This window comes from Alligator sinensis, unplaced genomic scaffold, assembly GCF_000455745.1.
Source record: "Alligator sinensis unplaced genomic scaffold, ASM45574v1 scaffold1346_1, whole genome shotgun sequence".
NCBI lineage: Eukaryota > Metazoa > Chordata > Crocodylia > Alligatoridae > Alligator > Alligator sinensis.
In genome coordinates, this window is record NW_005843106.1 from 75,158 (window position 1) to 94,660 (window position 19,503).

At 41.5% G+C, this 19,503-nt stretch overlaps 1 protein-coding gene across 3 annotated transcripts in view; it reads left to right on the top strand.

Moving 5' to 3' along the window:
- The window catches only part of CCNK (cyclin K), a 25,544-nt gene extending 6,135 nt beyond the window's left edge, over positions 1 to 19,409 (top strand). For all 3 annotated transcript variants that reach the window (XM_006037385.2, XM_006037386.2, XM_025193838.1), the window contains exons 6-11: positions 1,292 to 1,349; positions 4,571 to 4,740; positions 7,205 to 7,482; positions 12,267 to 12,300; positions 13,153 to 13,227; positions 18,051 to 19,409. In XM_006037385.2, coding sequence (XP_006037447.1) covers positions 1,292 to 1,349; positions 4,571 to 4,740; positions 7,205 to 7,482; positions 12,267 to 12,300; positions 13,153 to 13,227; positions 18,051 to 18,673 — 1,238 coding nt within the window. In that variant the 3' untranslated portion in view covers positions 18,674 to 19,409. The remainder of the gene's footprint in view (positions 1 to 1,291; positions 1,350 to 4,570; positions 4,741 to 7,204; positions 7,483 to 12,266; positions 12,301 to 13,152; positions 13,228 to 18,050) is intronic.
- Positions 19,410 to 19,503: the final 94 nt, after the last annotated feature.

Consider the following 19,503-nt stretch of genomic DNA (forward strand, 5'->3'; position numbering starts at 1 on the left):
GGGAAGGGGCTGGAGGGAGATTGAGAATTGGGTGTGGAGTGCGTCTCTCTGCCCGCTCCCAGGAGCGGGGGAGGGTCACACACAGTGGCTGGCACTGCCCTGCACCACCGTGGCTCTGCGGGCAAGCAGCATGACATTGGTGGGGTGGGGGTGGGGGGGGGGGTCTGCAAGTCCTGTCTCTTCCTTCCCCCTTCCCCCCCCAACCCCTGGTCAGTACTCCTCTGCAGGCCACACGCACCTTCCGGCTGAACTGGGGAAGGCTCACACTCAGTGGCTGCCACCACCCCACACCACCAACTCCATGCTGCTTCACGCAGAGCTGTATGTGCAACTGGCTGCAGCAAAGCGGTGTGGGGTGGTGGCAGCTGCTATATACAAGCTCCCCCATCCAGCTGGCCAGCCAGTGCATGTACAGAGGGGCACCACTGCCCTTGCCTCTGGCCGGCTACTGCATGTATGACCCGCAGAGGGGCACTGCTTCCTGGCCCTGCTCCTGGGAGCGAGCACAGAGGCACGTTCCCCCTGCACCCCCATTCTCGATCTGGGTCAGCCCCTAGCCAGCTTCTCCCCCAGCCCTGCTGTGCAGCCCCCAAGCCCCACTTACTTTACAGGCTCCAGGAACCAACAGTGAACCTGATCCAAGCCTTGGGTGAGTGCGAGCCTCAGGCCCCACCATTCCCCCTCTCCCTCTGGACAGGGATGGGATTTCCCCACCCTCTTTGCAATTAGCTCTTGCAGGCTGGAACTCTGCCGGCCTGCAGAGCTCTCTGCAAAGCCAGGAAATCTGCAGGTTTCTCTGCTAAAAAGTAAAATCTGTTTTTTCTCTAATTAAAAACAGGAAATCTGTAGTTTTCTCTGTTTTCCTGTGTGAAACGGAAAACCCGGATCCTTAGAAATCAATTGCTCATCCTACACAACAATCCTATAATGCTCTTGTCCTGTAATGCCATATTTCCCTATTTTCCACTCCAAAAGAAAGAATGCGTCTATTTCATCGAACAGAAAACCACCACTTTGGTGTTCTTTCCACTTAAAAGATAAATGTTGGGTTCCCTATCATTTTGGAAAGCTTGAGAAAATTAGTGCAAAAGGTGAATGTTTTACAGAGATATGACATATGAAAGCAGTCTTGCAGCTTTAATAACTCACTTGCAACTATTAAACACAGACCATTACATTTTTCTGGGGATATTCCCAAATATTCCAAAGTCTTTCTTTTTTTATTAGTTTATGCCATTGACATTTTTCAGGCATTTTTAATTTATTATTCAATGTTCTTTTTCTTTTTCAGGAGATAAAAACAAAATCCAGAAACTGGTTCAGATGGCATGGACATTTGTAAATGACAGGTAAAATGTTTCCATGCATTTTCATAATTTTTGACAGTGAAGTATTTCAGTTACTTACCACAACTTTCTTTATTTTGGACCCTGACCTTTCTAATTCCACCTAGATGAACTCAACCTGTACCTTTTTCTGCAAACACTGGAGGCAGTTCAGATATGTTATAAGTCACTTGGGTCTCTCCCCTTTAAAGAAAAGACTCCTAGATTCTTATTCTAGGGTGAGAGAGTAGATTGGGAACAACAAAGGCAAAGCCAAACATAGGAGTATTTCCACCCCAAATAAGATCCAAAAGCAGCTGGCCAAACCCTTGAGTCTCAGACACAGATCTGAGTTGTCTTTAATTATTATCTGTAGGAAGAGAAGTATATAACTGGTTATCTTAGACTGGGAAAGAGGATTTTTCAAAAAGTTAGCTGTTGAGTGACATATTTTAATAGTTTGGTGCTGTAGGAAGGTAGATTGAGCTGTAAATAATTGTATTCAAGTCTATTACATCAGTCAGCATTTAGAAAAGAAAAACACAAAATATTTGGTTTCATCGTAGTTTGCCATCTGTTACTGCTGAATTGAGCAAACTACTCCCAATTGCAGTTTTAAGTGTGGCTTTATTTTTAAAAGGTTGCTATGTTAATATGACACCTCAATTAATAGATGCAGTCTCTGGGTATTGAGTCATTTCTGCTAATTTAGTGGTTAAGCTCTTCCCGGCAGGGCTGCAATGGGAGGGGGCTATGGCAAATGTGTGGCTGCAGGCACCCCTCCCCCTCCCCCGCCGCACAGCCCTGCTTCACCAGGAAGAGCTTGGTGCGGCCCCAGCCCACCCTGCCCCACGCAGATCTGGGGGCACACGCCCCCTCTGCCCTCCCAGATGAGCCAGTGGCTCCTGGCCGAGCAACGCACAGCAGTGGGAGTCAACCCTCCGCACCCCTTGAACTAGCCGCTACTCCATCCTGTGCCCACCCTGCCTGGCTGGACAGCACTTGCCCCTGCCCCAGCCCCATGCCTCCCTTCCCACAGGGGCCTTGATCTGCCCCCTGCAGCTCCTACCCTTCCCCCTCCCTCCACACCAGACTTACCAGCTGGAAGCAGCTCTCCACGCTGCTGGGCTGTGCTCCTCACCACCTGTGTTGTGCCATGGCTGCATGCATGCATGGGCCATTTATCGGCCAAGTTATCAGCCTGATGTGGCCTATTTCCAATATATTAAATTTTCTTTATATTGGTGCCAATCCAATATCGGACCCATGTATGGGTGCACCTCTAGTGATTAGGCTCATATTTTCTAGCTCAGGTGCCTAGCTAGAGACAAAAAGTGACCTGATTGACCAAGGGATGTGAGAACCAACAGTTCCTTTTGGCTTTGTTCAACAGTGTTGAGGAACAGCTTCTCTGAAAATAGCTTGCTTTTATTCAAGTATGTTAGGTTCCCACATTTGAGAATGGTAGCATGTGAGCTAAGCTGTGAATACCTGCTTAAGCTAAGTGGGGGTAAAGCAGTTGCACAGATGGTGGTAACAGTCTTTTAGAGATGAGCAAGGTGTTTGTCACATGCACATCAGCACACATAGTTAGGCTTACATCATATTTATCATAGATAGCGATACTTTAGGAAGAAAAGAAAACAAATTCACTTTCTGATCCCAAGTGAAGCATGCAGGACTAGCATCTATTAGCAGGGGTAGGCAACTCCTGGTACAGGTGCCAGAGCATAGCATATGTGAAGGTATTTTGCTTGGTATTGTGTGCCTTGGGGCAGATGGCAAAGAAGGGTCTGGGACAGTGCAACAAGGATCAGACCCCTCATAGCTCTCCACCCCATCCACTCCTGGCACACCAACATCTTGCAAGTCAGAGTTGCAGGGTTTTTGGCACTCTGCCCAGAAATATTGCCAACCCGTTCTAGGGAAATATTTTTTCCCCATAAATTTGGCCAATGTTAGATGACGACGTGATGGAGGTGATTGTAGGGGCTATATGCTGCTTTAACTAATATCTCAGAATATGCGCTTTGAAAAAGCACTGAATTAATCCAGTGTTGTTCATTACTGTCACCAATGTGGATTTCAAGTATAGCTACTTCAATTAAGACTCTCTTTCTTTCTTACCTGGTTAAAGGGATTGCTATATAGCGTTCATTAAAATGGGTTAGATTCCCAACAGGGTTAGATTCCCGACAGTAACATAAATATAAATATGTTTATAGTTGCAACATTAAACATGTAAAATCCGCTAAAAGTTTACATCTTACAAATGTTAAAACTGCTTTTTGCATTTTTACTGTTAAAACAATTTTTAAATGAGTCGTTGTTATCAAAGTATACTTCTATTATATGGACTTCAGGCATCCATAATATACGGATTTTTTTGTTCTGTGCTTTAACCTAAGCTACCTTTTTGTATTTTGATTGCTGTGTTTTTGTAATGAGTGAACAGCCTCAGTGAAATGTTGTAACGAGCTGGCTAGAACTAAATAATCAAGTTTAGTCTCCCATGATTACATTTAATAATAGAGAAGCTGTAGTAGTATCAGCTTTACTATTGTATTTATTGCTACAAAGGCCAATCAGGAGGTGACCTGCTGAAATTTTTAGAACTGGATCTAAAAATTTAAGTAATCTAAAACTTTGCTTTGAGAACTTGATTGTTTATTGTCCCTTGTCTCTATTTCCTTGTCGTTTTTGCTTTATTTAAATGCATTTTATCTGTAAGAACTGGAGGGAAAAAAAAGGTAGGCATTCTTTTACAACTGAAGTGAAGCCCTGCATGCATGTCTAGGTCAGAAGACCATATCCAGCTAACATAATAAAAGGATTTTTTTGGCTAAGCAAAATGTAATTATCCAAGCTGGAATTTGATGCAGTTAAATGCATGCCCTTTTCTCCCTCCCTCCCCCTTACATTGTGTGAACTTTATCCTGGTGTGTCAAGCTACGTCTAAAACTTCTCAGCTAACTGTTCACTTCTTTCCACGGCTATTATTGCTGAGAGTAATGTTCTTTGTACAGGTAAAATCAAACCTAATTTCTAATTACTGGTACTACATAAAGTCTGTCTGGCAAATTAGCTTGTCTAGCAAAGGGATTCCTAGTTTTGTTCATTAACACTGTTTGAATAAGATCTTAAAATGGTCATCTTAAATATCAGTAAATTGTAGATATCACATATTCCAATTTGTGATGTAGCTGTTGGAGCTGACTTAAACTGACTGTTCTTTCATATTCTAGTCTCTGCACTACTTTGTCACTGCAGTGGGAACCTGAGATCATAGCTGTTGCAGTTATGTATCTGGCAGGCCGTTTATGCAAGTTTGAAATTCAGGAGTGGACATCAAAGCCAATGTACAGAAGATGGTGGGAGCAGTTTGTTCAAGATGTACCTGTTGATGTTCTGGAAGGTACCAGCAGTGATTTTTTTTTTTTTTTCAAATTAGATACTTGCAGTCTTTTAAAAAAAAAAAAAAAATAGAATCTGGTCAGTATCTCCTATAACTTCCTGGTTTGAGTGGCTTTTTTCCCTAAACGGCATGATCACACTTACTGCTCAAAGTAATCTTGTTTAAGTGTATCTGGCACAGGACGTATTCAATGGTGAGCCCAGTAGTCAAATGTTCTGCTTTTATTTTTCCAAGAAAACTGACTCTACCGACAGGACAAGGTATAAAGGGTAAATAGTGATCAGGTTTTCAGTGGGTCTTAGCATGGAGTATATATGTAACTTTATGCCTGAACAACCTTTTTTGTTCAGTGTTTGATTTGTTAATTTTCATTTGTACTACATTTCATTTTTTACTGCAGGACATCTTACAATGGGGGGGAGGGAATTGGAGTTTAAAAGATGGAGTAAAAACTGCATAATAACTCCTGACCTTTAAAGGCACTCAGATGTTAGTTCTGTCCTGACATCTTACGAACAACATTTTTACAAACAGGACTAGCTTGTGAAGAGAAATAGCATGGAGCTCCCATCCTTGCCTAATGCAACATTATTTCCCCTAATGGAGAATGATAAATTGATGCTCCAAAGGAAGTCTGTTCCCTGGTGACACCACAGAATGATGTACTCTGACCCCTGTACTATTGGACAACTGAACTTAGTCCTTCATAAGCCATCAAGTCATGTATTAGTACCACCCAGGCTGTGTACATAGAGAACTCTGTTAGGACACCAGTATCTGTCGTCTTACATATATATGCATCAAGGTTCCCTCTAAGGTGCATGTGCGTGGCTGCGCTCAACTAACAGCGTGGCTGCGCACAGCCTTTTCAAGGCCGCGCACCGGGAAGAGGCTGGGGTGGGAGCCTGGCGCGGGCTCCACCGTCTCCAGGGAAGTGCTTCGCTCCCTTGCATCAGAGCCGAGGCATGGAGCACTTCCCCGGAGCCAGCCGAGCCTGCGTCAGCCCCCCACCCCAGCCTCCATCCCTGCCTTGCCTCACCTCGGGGAGGAGCCACTGCCTGCCCCAGTGAGCCTCCGCCGGCTCCAGGACACTGCTCCGCTCCCCCACATGGCCTTGGGGAGCAAGGAAGCACATGGTGTCAGGGCCGGGGAGCAGAGCAGTGTCCCGGAGCACCAGCCCGCAGCCTCTGGCCCCGGTCCCCAGCTCTAGCCTCTGGCCTCCAGCCCCCAGCTGGCCCCCTCTGACCCCCAGCTCTAGCCTCCAGCTCCTGGCCCCCAGCCTCTTGGCTCCAGGAGGCAAGACGGAGATGGAGGCTGGCGCGGGCTCCGCCAGCTCTGGGGAAGTGCTTCACTCCCCGGCCCTGATGCAGGGGAGTGGAGTACTTCCCCGGAGCTGGCAGAGCCCGCACCAGCCCGCAGCCTCTGGCCCCGGTCCCCAGCTCTAGCCTCTGGCCTCCAGCCCCCAGCTGGCCCCCTCTGACCCCCAGCTCTAGCCTCCAGCTCCTGGCCCCCAGCCTCTTGGCTCCAGCTCCTGGCCCCAGCCTCCGGCCCCCAGCCCCATTCGATAAGTGTCCCATGCCAGACCAAGGCGACGCACTCATGGACTGCTACTCCTTAGAGGGAACATTGATATGCATATATTATGCTCCTTAATTTTTCCTTCCCCAGTCAATTTCTTCTCAGTTCACATAGCCAACTTAATTTCAAGTTATAGCAAGGCTTGCTATAACATTATTTTATAAAGTTTCCCATATCATAAAAGAGAACTTTATCACAGCATTTATATTATTATAGTCCCCAGTGTTTATCATCATTGTGCATACTATATACTTTTCTCTTTCTCTGGGTGCATTTGCTTCTCACTTTTTATTTTGTATTTCCTTTTATTCCATTACTTAGTATTTAAAGGCTCCAGCTGAAGTTATAGTTCTGTTGTTTTGGATGCTCTGATGGCAGGCATCCCCCAAGTTCTTTCAATCTAAATATAGAAGAGTGAGAATTATTTCATTTTTATAAAAAAAACCCCTACACTCAGAGTGAAGTGATTTGTCTGAGATTTGATTGAATCAGAAACCTGACAGAAATTGAACCCAGATCTCCTGAGTCCATACCTTCATCAGTTGCTACAGCTTTTCTGTAAGAAATTCTCCTGGTTGCTTTGTTTTTAAAATCATGTTTTGTTGCCTTAAATATATATTTATTTCTCCTGTGGTACACAAGACCCCTGCTCCCATACAGACAGAAATTTGCTTTAAAAAGAAAATTGAAATTTACTACACAGCAAATTCTGTCAAATGCACAAAGAAAATGTAAAATGCTTACAGTTCTAGTGGTCCATTATGACAATGGGGAAAATATTTGCAGTCCTAGGTATGATTTTGAAAATGGTGTCCTTGGAAACAGATTTAAGCCAATGTTAACTTTCTTGTTAGAAATGTGTAACCTTTGGGCCTTTTTTTGTTAGACATCTGTCACCAGATCCTGGATCTATACTCACAGGGGAAACAGCAAATGCCTCATCATACACCACACCAACTGCAACAGCCACCATCCCTTCAATCTACACCTCAGGTGCCTGCAATACAGCCAGCACAGCAATCTCAGAGTTCTGAGCAGTCACAGACACAGCAAAAGGAGTCCCAACAGTCAGCACAGCAGCAGCAGCAGCAACAGACACAAGCACAGCAATCTAAAAAGCCTTCTCCCCAGTCAAGTCCTCCCAGGCAGGCTAAGAGACCAGCGGTATGTTGACCTGAACTTGTATTTTATATTCAAGTGAATAATGTATTTTCCCTGCCAAAGACTTTGCAACGCAGCAAATCTTATTTTATCAGGCTTGCTTTGTTGCAGACATCTTAATTTCATAGGATACAGCCTTATTGTTATATGTGTTTAATATTTGCTAACTAACAACTTTGACAACATAGACAAATTTGGTACATGGTACATTCCACCCAGCAAACATAAATGGCAAATAGACTTCTAATGTAATGTATGAACAGTTGTTTGTGGGTTTCTGTGGAGTTCTTTTTTTCTTGGCTCAAATAATGGTTCTGTTCTGAAAAGTGACTATAGCATGTGGTTTTTAGTTCTGTCCCCTTGGTGTATTGAAACGGGCATCTTTGCTTTAGTGGCAAAAGAAGCTTCTTATTCTTGTCAAGACTACTTTTGCCAGCACCTTTCTTTATAATCAACCAAGTTGTTTGCTATGCTCTAGTCTGTTCCATATATGCATACCAGTAAAAAGATGGGAGTTTGCATGGGGGTTGACTAGGAGAAACTTTATTCTAAGAGATGATGCAAAAGAAGTGGCAATCCTAACTCTACTTTCAGAAACCAGATCGAGTTTGCAGTATTGGCCATCAGGAAAAAGTCTTCCAAAATGAGTAGATTTGCAATTTATATTTATCAGCCTATCCTAGGGAATAGACTGATAATATGGAGCTCTGCTGTTGTTAGACACTTTCATTGGAACCATTTAAAAGTTTTGCATATTCCTATTACTATAGTAAAAAAAAAAAGTTTTATGCATTTCAAGTCTTCTGTTTTATATTGTATAGTGTAACCCATTCAGATAAAAGAGCACAATGGAGCCTAGGCAAAATCTCGGGTATTTCAGTCGCAACCTAAGTAAACCCATGTTGAAGTACAGCTCTTGGTCCTCAAACTTGTATGCAATTAGCAAAATTATCTCCTGTATCACATGGGTGTTTTGATAACCTACTCAGACATCAGTGGAATAACCAGGGCATTATCCACACAAGAGCCTCTGACAGCTGTTCTCTCAGCCTATTTAGGATGAGTGTGTTCCATGGTTCTAGATCCTCAAAATAAATCCTTTTATATGCTCTTAATGGCTTATATTGTGACCTACTGCAGCTAATTCAGGTTCAGTTTGAGCAAACAAGAGGCAGTCACCCTGCAGAGAAGCAGGAGATAGAGTGCATGATACAAAAATGGGGGAAAGATATATAATGTCCTAGAAACAGGAGTCAGAAAAAAAACAAAGCTGCTTGGGTCTGAATTACTCTTTATAATATGTACAGTAATTTCTGCTGATGAAACAGAGCCAGATCTGCGAAGGAGCTTGCAGCTGTATAGCACTACGCAGTAATTCAGTATGGAAATAAGCTTTTTATAATTTGGTATTTTGAGGAAAATTGAGGGAAAATAACATTGTAAAAATGTCAAGTAATCCTTGACTGCAGGTGGTTGGAGATGTGTTTTAGGTCTGTTTTACAATTGCACCTTTAGTAGCCTCATGCTTTCAGCCCCATGGTAAAGCATGAGTTCTTAACTAACCCATAAGAGGTATCCAGAGCCAAAAATGTAATTTCCTGCAGCTGTCTAGATTTTTGTAAGGGTTCCCTAAAGAGTATTGAATAGGTTTAATCTCACTAAATTTGCATCTGAGGTTCCTGTCAGAAAGCCCAGCTAGTAACAGCCCTGGGAGTGTGAAAAGGTATGAAATGGAAGATAATCCTAGAAATTCCATGGAGTGAAGTGAGAGACCCCCACATTCAGTATAAAATTTTAGGTGAACTGGCATCAGGGTTGTACAAAAGAATGTAGCAGCTGACAAATAACATAGTAGTTTATATGCTAAATTAACCCCAGGCTAACCACAGCATGATGGGGCAGCAACAAGATGCATATTGTTTAGAGAATTACTTGTCTCCAGAACATTTTTGGTTGAACTGAGTATATGGCTTCCTGAGACAGCCTAATAGTTCCTATAAAAAGGGGTGATGTAACTTTCACTTTACCTTTTATACAGGATAAAGGTATGTTCCTGGGAGACACACACATCACTTAAGCCAATTGTCATAGTTTAATGGAGTTATGACACTTCGTGCCAGTTGAGGTGGCTCCTTATCACCTTAACAAATGTCTGTATAAATCACCTGCACCTGAACCATTAGTCAATTGAGCACTCCGATCTTCTTACCATGGGGCAAAGCTAAGCTATAAGTAGGGGCTGATATTTATATGAATTTCTTAGAGTACCAAAGGAACAGTTGTATGTGAGGCAACCCCACAACATCTAAAACTGATAAGAATGAACTACACTCACACAGCAGCGTGTCTAGTTCAACACTTGCTAAAATACTACTATTGAACCTGGGAATATTGGCCTGCAACACAGCTGAACAACTAATTTTAAAACAAAAAAAACAAGTCTCAATTTGCTAAAATATGTTGGCCAGTATCGGCAGGGCAAGGGACACCAGACAGTTGTTTACCAGGGTTTGTGGCCTTGTGCATCAGTGGTAGAAAAATCGCAACAGGCATTCATTTTCATAATTGGGTATGCAACATATATGTAGCTTTACTTGTGATCAGACCATACTCAATATGTTTAATGTAATAGCTACATAAAGATTATAGGCAGTTACAAAAGCTTGTGGCTTATAGTCACTCTGAAGATTTGAGATGGTTAATACATTTGTAAGTTGCTCACAACTGGACAAGTACTGTTTGTAGAGACACAATAAAAATCTTTGGATTAGAAGTAGCATATGAAAGTGGGGATGCAACATTTTTTGAATTCGTACACAGTATTAAAGTGGAAGATAATTAGAATTACATAATACGTGCCAACCTCTGGTTTATACAGCCTTTTTTCATAGAGTTCTTCTCACATATTTGCGCTTTTTTTTTTTTTTTTTTTAATAATGTTTGGTCCTTTGTCATCACTGACAGACAACTGGCATCCTTGTGAAAACAATTAGAAAACCATCTTGAAATTTGAAACGGCTCACAGCCCTAGTGATTGGCATACAGAAAAGCAGATACTGCCAAAAATGTTGTTTAGTTTTGTTACAGTTCATGTTATTTAGAGGCTTTGTAGTGTTTTTTTCTGGACAATCTTATTAAATCATGAACTTCATTAAAATGGATTGCAAGAGGTTCTTTAGAGACGTGGGGATGTGGCACCCTTAAATTCTGTGTTTGTTTGGTTATAGTTATTTAGTGTGTATTAGATTTTTTTGGGCAGCTATTTTGAATCTCTGGAAAACTACTTTCTGTGGAGGGGATAGACCTGTTTACTCATGGTAAGCTCTAGGGAAAGAATCAATATAATTTTAAATTGGGTATCAAAAAAAGCACCATGCTTGCTTAATGCAGTGGTTCTCAAACTTTTTAGACTCAAGGCACCCCTTGGGGAAAAGCCAACAACAGGTCAGAATGTTTTTAACAGTATGGATTCCTATTTGAAATCTTTGGGCTTACCTTGTGAATCTTGTTTGCATACTTAACAGTGATAACATTGCAGGACACCCTTGAAATGTGCTCAAGGCACCCCAGGGTGCTGTGGTACCCAGGTTAAGAATCTCTGGTGTAATGATAGTAGTCAGGTTAAATCTAGAACCAGGATTGTGCCTTATTGGGAGGCACTATGGTTACAGGGATGGAACCAGAACAGCACTGCATGCGTGCTAGAAGCAAGGCAGCCTAGGGCTGTCTGCAGGAATGTACTTGTCTGCATTTAAAATCATGCAGGATGATTTTGTAGACTTTTTAAAACTCTGCCTGGCTGTGAGGTATTTAATTCTTGTTTAAATCCCTGTTAGACTACTGAACTTCTCAAATTCCATTGGTTTTCAATGGGTATTTTGACTGTGCAGCATAATTGTGAGGTTTAGGAGTGTGAACTTTAGTCTGCAAGAAAGTTTATGGAATATTGAGGAATTCAGAGACCTTTTAAAAAAAATAAATAAAAATGAAATAAAGATATGGAATTTCAGTGCCATGCCAATGTCATGGTAGGATGTTCCAAAGAAAACCACCTTTTAGCGCTGAAAACATTTATTTGGCTAACTCCCACATGTGTAGAACATGTCTGAGTTTGGCAGGTATGCCAGTTTGGTGACATTATGGTAACAGTTGGCTCTTACAGCACTTTCTGTATAAGATTTTGAAGCACTTTACAAACTACTTTACAACCTAATGATTAACTAAAGCAGAAAGAGGGGAAATGACCTAGCAAAGTTCCCACAACAAATGTGAGGGAGAGGCAGGACCAAAACCCAAGTCTCCTGATTCCCAGTGTTTGATTAATTTGGTGGCCTATGATGCATCTGCAGTAAATTATGACTAGATTAAACTAGCTGGTTCACTCACCAACAGGGATTGCAACAGGCAATGTTATGTTTCAAGTAGCTGCATTTTCCAGATATTTTATATTCTCATTTGTAACTATCTGCTTTCCATTCAAACTCCCAACTTTATGCTTCCTGATTCACCATTTTCTGTGGTGTCCAACACTTCTTGCTAAAGGCTTTGGAAATCATTACTCTTGTACTTTTTTTATTTTGAAAAAAGAGAACAGAATTGTGTTCTGTTAACACACAGTTCTTGCTCTTGAGTTGAAAACAGATACAGGGAAATCCAGGTATAACAGGCCTTAATAAATTGAATCCTGTTAGTAGAATATATTTGCTAATTATAAGTAATTTCAGAATGTTTCAGATCTTATGTTGTATAGTTCTTGATTTTGACATGAACTCTATTTTCAATAACAGCCTGTGTCCCCAAAGGAAGAAGCCAAGGCATCAGGTAAATATGATATTTTCTGTCCTATACCTTTCACAAAGAAATTGCATATCTCCTGTGGTTGCTTGGTTACTCTTCCTTCCATAATTTGTTTGCACTGATCATGCAGTATTAAATACAGACTCTTTCAATAAAGAAGTCTTGGTTGTAGAAGTTCCATAAGCAATATTTTTTAAGAGTCCTGTATTGCTTAACCAAATTAATAAACCCTTCTTATCTTCTAATTAAAGAACATAAATATTTTGTAGGTAGTTTTTCACCCAGTACTCCAGTAAATTGTAGCATCTTGATGCTGACTGACAGTGTCATGGTACTGAGTAGCAGTGGGACTAACACTGAACATTGTAAAAGTTCCAGCTACAATACAAGGTAACTTAAGTTTGTAACCATTTATTGGCAAGACTGCCAGTAGACAGTTTTTATCCTTTCTCAGCAAATTGAGTGTGTAGTGACTTGCATTTAACCATATGTTTCCCTTGTCAGAACTCTGAACTAACATGAAATGCTATTTGCTTCTAATACCAACTTTAAAGCTGTTACTTTGCTGTGCGGTTTAGGATGGGTTTGCGTGTCTGGGTACGTGTTCCAGACCTGCTGCTCTGGGTTGCCACACCTGAACTGCTGTTCATAGCTGGTTATGCAGCCATGTCTCTAGCTGCTTATAATCATGGTTAAAAGTTACTGTGGAGAGAGATCCTTTAATAATTTAATGTATGTTACAACATACAATAAATTCTAATCTGTCTGAAAGCTCATTTGTTGCCTTCTGGTTCAAAGTATGCAGTTTGTATATTTTTTTAAATATTTGTATTAATTTTTTTAATACTCATAGCTTCTATACATCTTCTTTTCCAGAACCTCCACCACCATCTAAAATTCCTAAAATTGAGACCTCTCATCCACCAATACCCCCTGTGCATCCACCTCCAGGTAAGTTTTGCTGAGAAGTGTATCCTATAATATTGTTCCTATTGGAGCTCTCTGAGTTGAATGCTTGAATTTTTTCTTTGTTGACTGGAACTGAAAGCGTCTCCTGTTGCTTTAATCCCTTTGGCAACATTAAGAACACTGTGGATTAGGCTCTAGAGGGAGTTGCATCCTAGCAATGTGGGTTTCTTGTGATCTGGGAAGGTTATCTTGTGGAAATAATATTCTGAAGACTTCAAAAAATAAAAAAAGCTGGGAGACTCCTCAGGTTTGCAAGGAGCATTCAAGAGAAAAAATGCTTTTTGGCTGCAAAGTACCCAGAAGAGTAAATATGACAGGAAACAAATTATTTAATGTGAGGAGCAGCTGCATGCCTTTCTGGCATGGTAGCTGGAACAGGCCTCCATCTCCCAAACGTTTTTGCTTTGCTATATCTGAGACTGATGATACCCTAGCTAGTTTAATGCCAGATACAAAAAAACTTTGTCAAAATGTATTTGGGAGAAGGTTGCATTTTGTTGTAATTTTGGCAATCGCTATCTTTGTGGCTTTGAATATTCAAAGCTATGTATTCTTCATCAGTTTGGATAATCTTTGGAGAACTATAGTAGAACAGCTGCCAGTATTAGGAATATTATGCAGGAACTGGCATTGTAGCATTGTTTTGCCTTGGAAGAGCTGCACTATCATGTCTTGAACTTGATGTCTTAAAGAGATTTTTCAGTGGCCATACAAATGTTTGCACAATGGGAATATTTTTTAGCTGGGTAGAGCTTTGTAAGAATTTTTTAAGGATCTGACTGTACTTAATTAAGGATCACGTCCATATAGATTTGAAGCTTTAATTTTATGTCGGAGGATCTGCTCATCACACCTGTTGTATGTGGTACATGTTGGATAAGGAGTTCTGTAGTTGCAGTAGTGATGTATAGATTAAGTTCTTCACATATCTGAAAGCCTTAACTTTTGAGGCTTAAGATCTTTGCATAAAGAGGGAACATTTAATCTATTGTGATTGTTGACATGGGTTAAGGTAAGAGAACAACCACTGTTTAAACCATACCTTCTTTTTCTTCTATCCTGATGACAGTCTAAGTTGCATGAAGCAGGCTCATTTGACAATCAGAAAATTCTGGCATGCAGGCTGGGCAGTTAACCTTTCTAGCCATTTTCAGTTACTGTCAGTGTTTTGCTGTTGGCAAAGGTGAAACTGAATTAAGAAGCAAGGGTCTCTGAGTAACAAGGTAAAGAGTCTTAATGAGACATGAGGAGCTGAGAGCAGGCTGCTCCTGCACCAGTTAGCTGGCACACTTAACTGGGCAGAAGAGGCATCTTTTATTATTGAAATCAGTGGGATTTGGCAGATGGTTGGTGTCATTTGTTTTATTTAAATGCCTGCCTGCCTTATCTAGGGCATCTTCAGTGGCTTATCCTGTAAATAGAAATTTCTCTGAATGCCTTTTTATGGGTTTTGATAGTGATGAATGCACCAGTTAAGAGCCTAGTCAAATCTGTGAACCTTTTTTATGTTGTTTGGTTAAGGTCCACTCCAGTGTAAAGGTCAGAGAAGCCTGCAGAGAGCAGTGCCATGGAAAGGCAAGTTATAGATTGTGAAAGTATAGCAGATCATTTGTTACATCTTGATGCTTTTTTCTGGAAACAAGGGCCCTTTGGCTTTCCCCAGACATTGAATAGCAGGTAAAGAGAGACATGGAGGCTTTTAAAAGCCAACAGGTGCTGTGTGAACAGTAAGCATCCCTTCGCCTCCACGTCCCACGCCAGGTCTCTAGTATATGTACCTGGACACAGGTTCTGGTTCCTCTACAGTGGTAGGCAGCAGGGAACAACTTTTTCCTTGGCTGATCTCCCAAAAGAGAATGACTTCTGCCAGAGGAGCTTGTGATGTGCACACACCATATGGTTTTGAAAGGAATTGTAGTATTGTAAAATGTGTTTCCAGTGCCTTGACACATTAGCTGTCCTTCCACTAAGATATGACATGAATATTTTATAGTGCATGCCACATTTTGAAACCTTAAAATGACAGCTCCTAATAGTACCAACAAGAGGCAGAAAAGCACAGTGGCAGGGGGTGTTAGAACTATAGGAAAGGAACAGTACCTGCTCCTTTCCCACCTGTTGTGTTAGAACTATAAAAAAGGAACAGTACCTGCTCCTTTCCCACCTGTCTCATGCGTAAAGCTCCAGGTCTTCATAAGTACGCTAAATGCATTAGTAAATCACAGTTGGTCTGCATAATTCTGTGTAAATCCTGGCTGTACATACCTGGCAGTTGAGCAGAAGGGTCTGTAAATTGGTCTTTCTCTTGAATGAACTATAGTCTTTATATTAAGTTGTGGGCATTCTTTCTGCTCTGCTTGGGGGTCGTGCCTGTTTTTTAGGCCTGATAAACAATCCCAACTCCACTGGAGCTAAATTGGTTAGGAATTTGTCTTGGTCCTCTCTGATTACATAAAACAATTTTGCTTGCAAAGACAACCTAGGAAACAGTGTACCGTGACACTTCCCTGACTCAGCAGACTATCTGCAGCAGTTCTAGGAGCTGTCCCAGACGTCTCAGAATTGGGAACCCTGAAACATTATCCAAATCCCAGCAGTCACCGTTTCATCATTGTGGCAGATCTGTCCTGAGCAAGTGTGAACCTCTCAGTCCCTCTAGTTGGCAAAGGCCCCAGATGTCCTTGTAGCTAGGCATCATCTGATATCTGTCAAAAAACACTACAAGCTGAAAATGTGTGGAACAAGATTGGAAATAGAAAATATCAGGCCATTGTAATGATTGCGTTCTTTTACATAGTATTACATCCAGAAGTTAAGTGAGGCTGCTGCCGACTGTACCAGGCAATAATTACAGGGTTTAGATGATACTCACTGCTGTAATGTTTAGCTTTTTTTTTTTTCTCCAATCCTGCCTCTCACTTTCATTTAGTTTGCCCCTGTGTGCCACAATGGGGAATGGGAGTGTCATACAGGATCTTGTTTCACATATGCTGTCTTATCATCGAGTGAAAAGTGAGAACTGTTTTTAACAGTCTATCCTGATTTAGTTTCTAATTTCTGACAAATTTTTTTTTTTTTAGGATTTAGGCTTAGAGCCAATCTGATTTACCTTCGGGTGAAAGAATTGCTGCCTTAGTTCAAATTGTTGCTTATTCAGCAGTTGAAGAATAGCACAAGTAGCCTGGGTTCTCTCTCCCTTCTTTTATTGCTGTTTTAGTTCTTCTGTCCATCAGCAGTGGAATGGCAGCTCTGTAATACTGCTGCTACATGGCTTTTTGAGTGAAAAAATGTTTTGTACTTCATTCTAATGCTCTTTGCACTCTTGTAATACAAAAGTAATGCATATACCTGCCATATACAAGTTTATTTCTGGAAGTCAAGCTTTTTAATACAGGAAACCCTCGCTATTTGCAGGTTGAGCGTTTGTAGTTTTAAATGTTTGCAAATGCATCTTAAATACTTACAGGAGCTCCTTGGCAGCTCTGCACTTACCGCCGCCAGGCTCCTGCAATCGCCAACACATTTGTGCCCCCCCAGCTGCTGGGGGCACTGCGTTCATGAACACAGTGCCGCATTCGCCGATTTCGCCATTCACGGGGATCTCAAGAACATACCCCTACTAATGGCAAGGGTCACCTGGGCTCGCTGCTTTATTCTGAAGGGAATGGGTCCCATTAAGGAGAAACACTAGTCTACTAAGTATTCAAGCCAGACCAGATTTTTCCTTTTCCCTAACACTTATCCCAATCAGCCTGAAACTTCACCAGTCTGATCTTATTTGGGGATTAACCTCTCCTCCTACCAAATATTTCTTTTAATCTAATGGGTGTGTAGAAAATGAAAGCTAAAAACTCATTTGGTTTGAGCATTTTCCTAAATTCATTCTGGCTTTTTATTTTTTCACTAGTTGTGCTGTTTGGCACCTTGCACATGTAAGAATTGCCTTAAAAGCTAATATTCCAGTCTAGGGGTGGCCAGGCTGCAGGACGCATGCAACAAGTGACATACTGCAGATCTTGGAGGGAGCAAGGAAACAATGATAGGGCAGGGAGCACGGGCCTGGAAACGGAGGAAGAAGAGAGCAGCAGTTAAGCAGAGGAAGAGGATTGGAGTAGCACTCTGGGAGGATGTGGAGCTAACTTGTGGCATGCCTGTCAAAAGTTTACCCCCTCAGTTCTACTCAGTTTTCCTCTCCTGCCTCTGCTGTTTGGTCAGTTTTTCTATGCAGCAAGCTTTTTGAGTTGTGTGCAAGGGAGAAAACAGCAGTGCTCTAGCATGCCAGCAGGCTGGTCATTCTTTTCCCTTAAATGGGAACTAGAGTCGGTAATCAAGAACCCAGTTGAATAAGGCCCATCAGCTTCTGCTGGGTTGGCAGGTTTACATTAAATGCATGTTCTTAAATCTCTGAAGCTGCATGATGAAACCAGATTTGTTAACAAGATGCAGTAAAAGTTGTTAAGTGTTGCATCTGATTTTAAGAAGCCAGCATTTTCCAGCATAGGTAGGATTAAACTCAGCAGTAAATTTCATTTTTCTTTAAAGAAATGACCAAGCTTAAAATCAGCTCACTTGTCATGGGAGGGACCAGTACAGTAGCACCTGCCCTTTTTTCAACCTTAATTTTTTAAGTGTTACCAAGGTCCAATAGAGTTGATGCAAATATTCCAATCCTAAGTAATCAACATGTAGCTAGACAGAATGAGGTCCACGTTTGACACAGAACTCCCTGAAAATACAGCAGCGTAGGCAGAATCCTTTAATTGCTGTGCTGCAGAAGAATCAGTTATGCTTTTTGTCTGTTCCAGAGCGCAAGCCACCTCTAACAACTGCGGTTTCAATGGGAGAAGCAGAGCAAACTACTACAGTGGACTCTGTAGACATGCCAAAGGTCCAGATTCCTCCTCCAGCTCATCCTGCACCAGTACATCAGCCACCACCTCTGCCTCATCGCCCACCACCACCACCACCCACCAGCTACATAACAGGGATGTCGACTACAAATTCATATATGTCAGGGGAGGGTTATCAAAGTCTTCAGTCAATGATGAAAGCAGAAGGACCAACTTATGGAGCTTTGCCACCAGCCTATGGACCACCAACTCATTTACCGTACCATCCTCATGTGTATCCTCCTAACCCTCCACCACCTGTTCCACCCCCACCAACATCATTCCCACCACCCAATCTCCCACCTCCTACTCCTGGGTACCCTCCTCCACCTACATACAATCCTAACTTCCCTCCTCCACGACTGCCTCCAACTCATGCAGTTCCACCTCATCCACCACCTCCAGGGCTAGGAATGCCACCAGCTAGTTATCCCCCTCCTGCGGTTCCTCCTGGTGGACAACCACCAGTGCCACCTCCAATACCACCACCTGGTATGCCTCCTGTAGCAGGACTTGGACGTGCTACGTGGATGAGATAGCATGAGATACTTGTGTACAAATCCTTTAACTTGGAAGAATAATTAACAGGCTGAATAGTTAAGAAGCAACCATATCGTGAAAATAAATAGGAGGGCAATTTGTATAATCTAGCTTCTGAAACAATACGAGAACATTATGGAACATGGAATCTTAGTTTATCTATTTTCAGTATTGTTAATGGTGAGATTATAGGCTTTTAGTATAGGTATTGTAAAGCAAATTAAAATCCAACTTTATACATTTAGTTTAAACTTGAGTTTTCTGAGTTATTCCAGCATTGGATTACTTCATACTAGGAACAATGTTAACCAGCCATATTGGCTCAGTTATATCAATAAGAAGTAAATTTCCTTCTAGAAATCAGTGCCTACTTTTTGAGTATAAAAATAGTCAGATACCTTAATTTTCCACCTAGAGTGAGAAACTTCATTTTCACTGAGCAGTTCTCCTAATTAAATATTAAGTGTCACTGGAGAGTTACTTTATTTTAAATACATGTTTCCAACCACTAGCTGACTAAAATCATTTTGAGGTCTTTGCCTTGCTGATATTTTTTGTTTTGGAATGTACTGGTATCTTGAAAAGCAATGTATGTTTACACCTATTAACAAATTCCTGTACATAAATATATATATTTTCTAAGTGTGGAAGGTATGAATGTAACATACTGTGATTTACACCTTGGTTATGAGTGGGACTACTTAATTTACCCAAATAAAATTGGTTCTGAATTTAGTGGAAAGTCTTTGTTCCTTTCTCAAATCATCTCCAGACAAACCATTTCCTTAAGAGTGATATTCCTACTTACATTGTGGCAGAACGTTCTGTC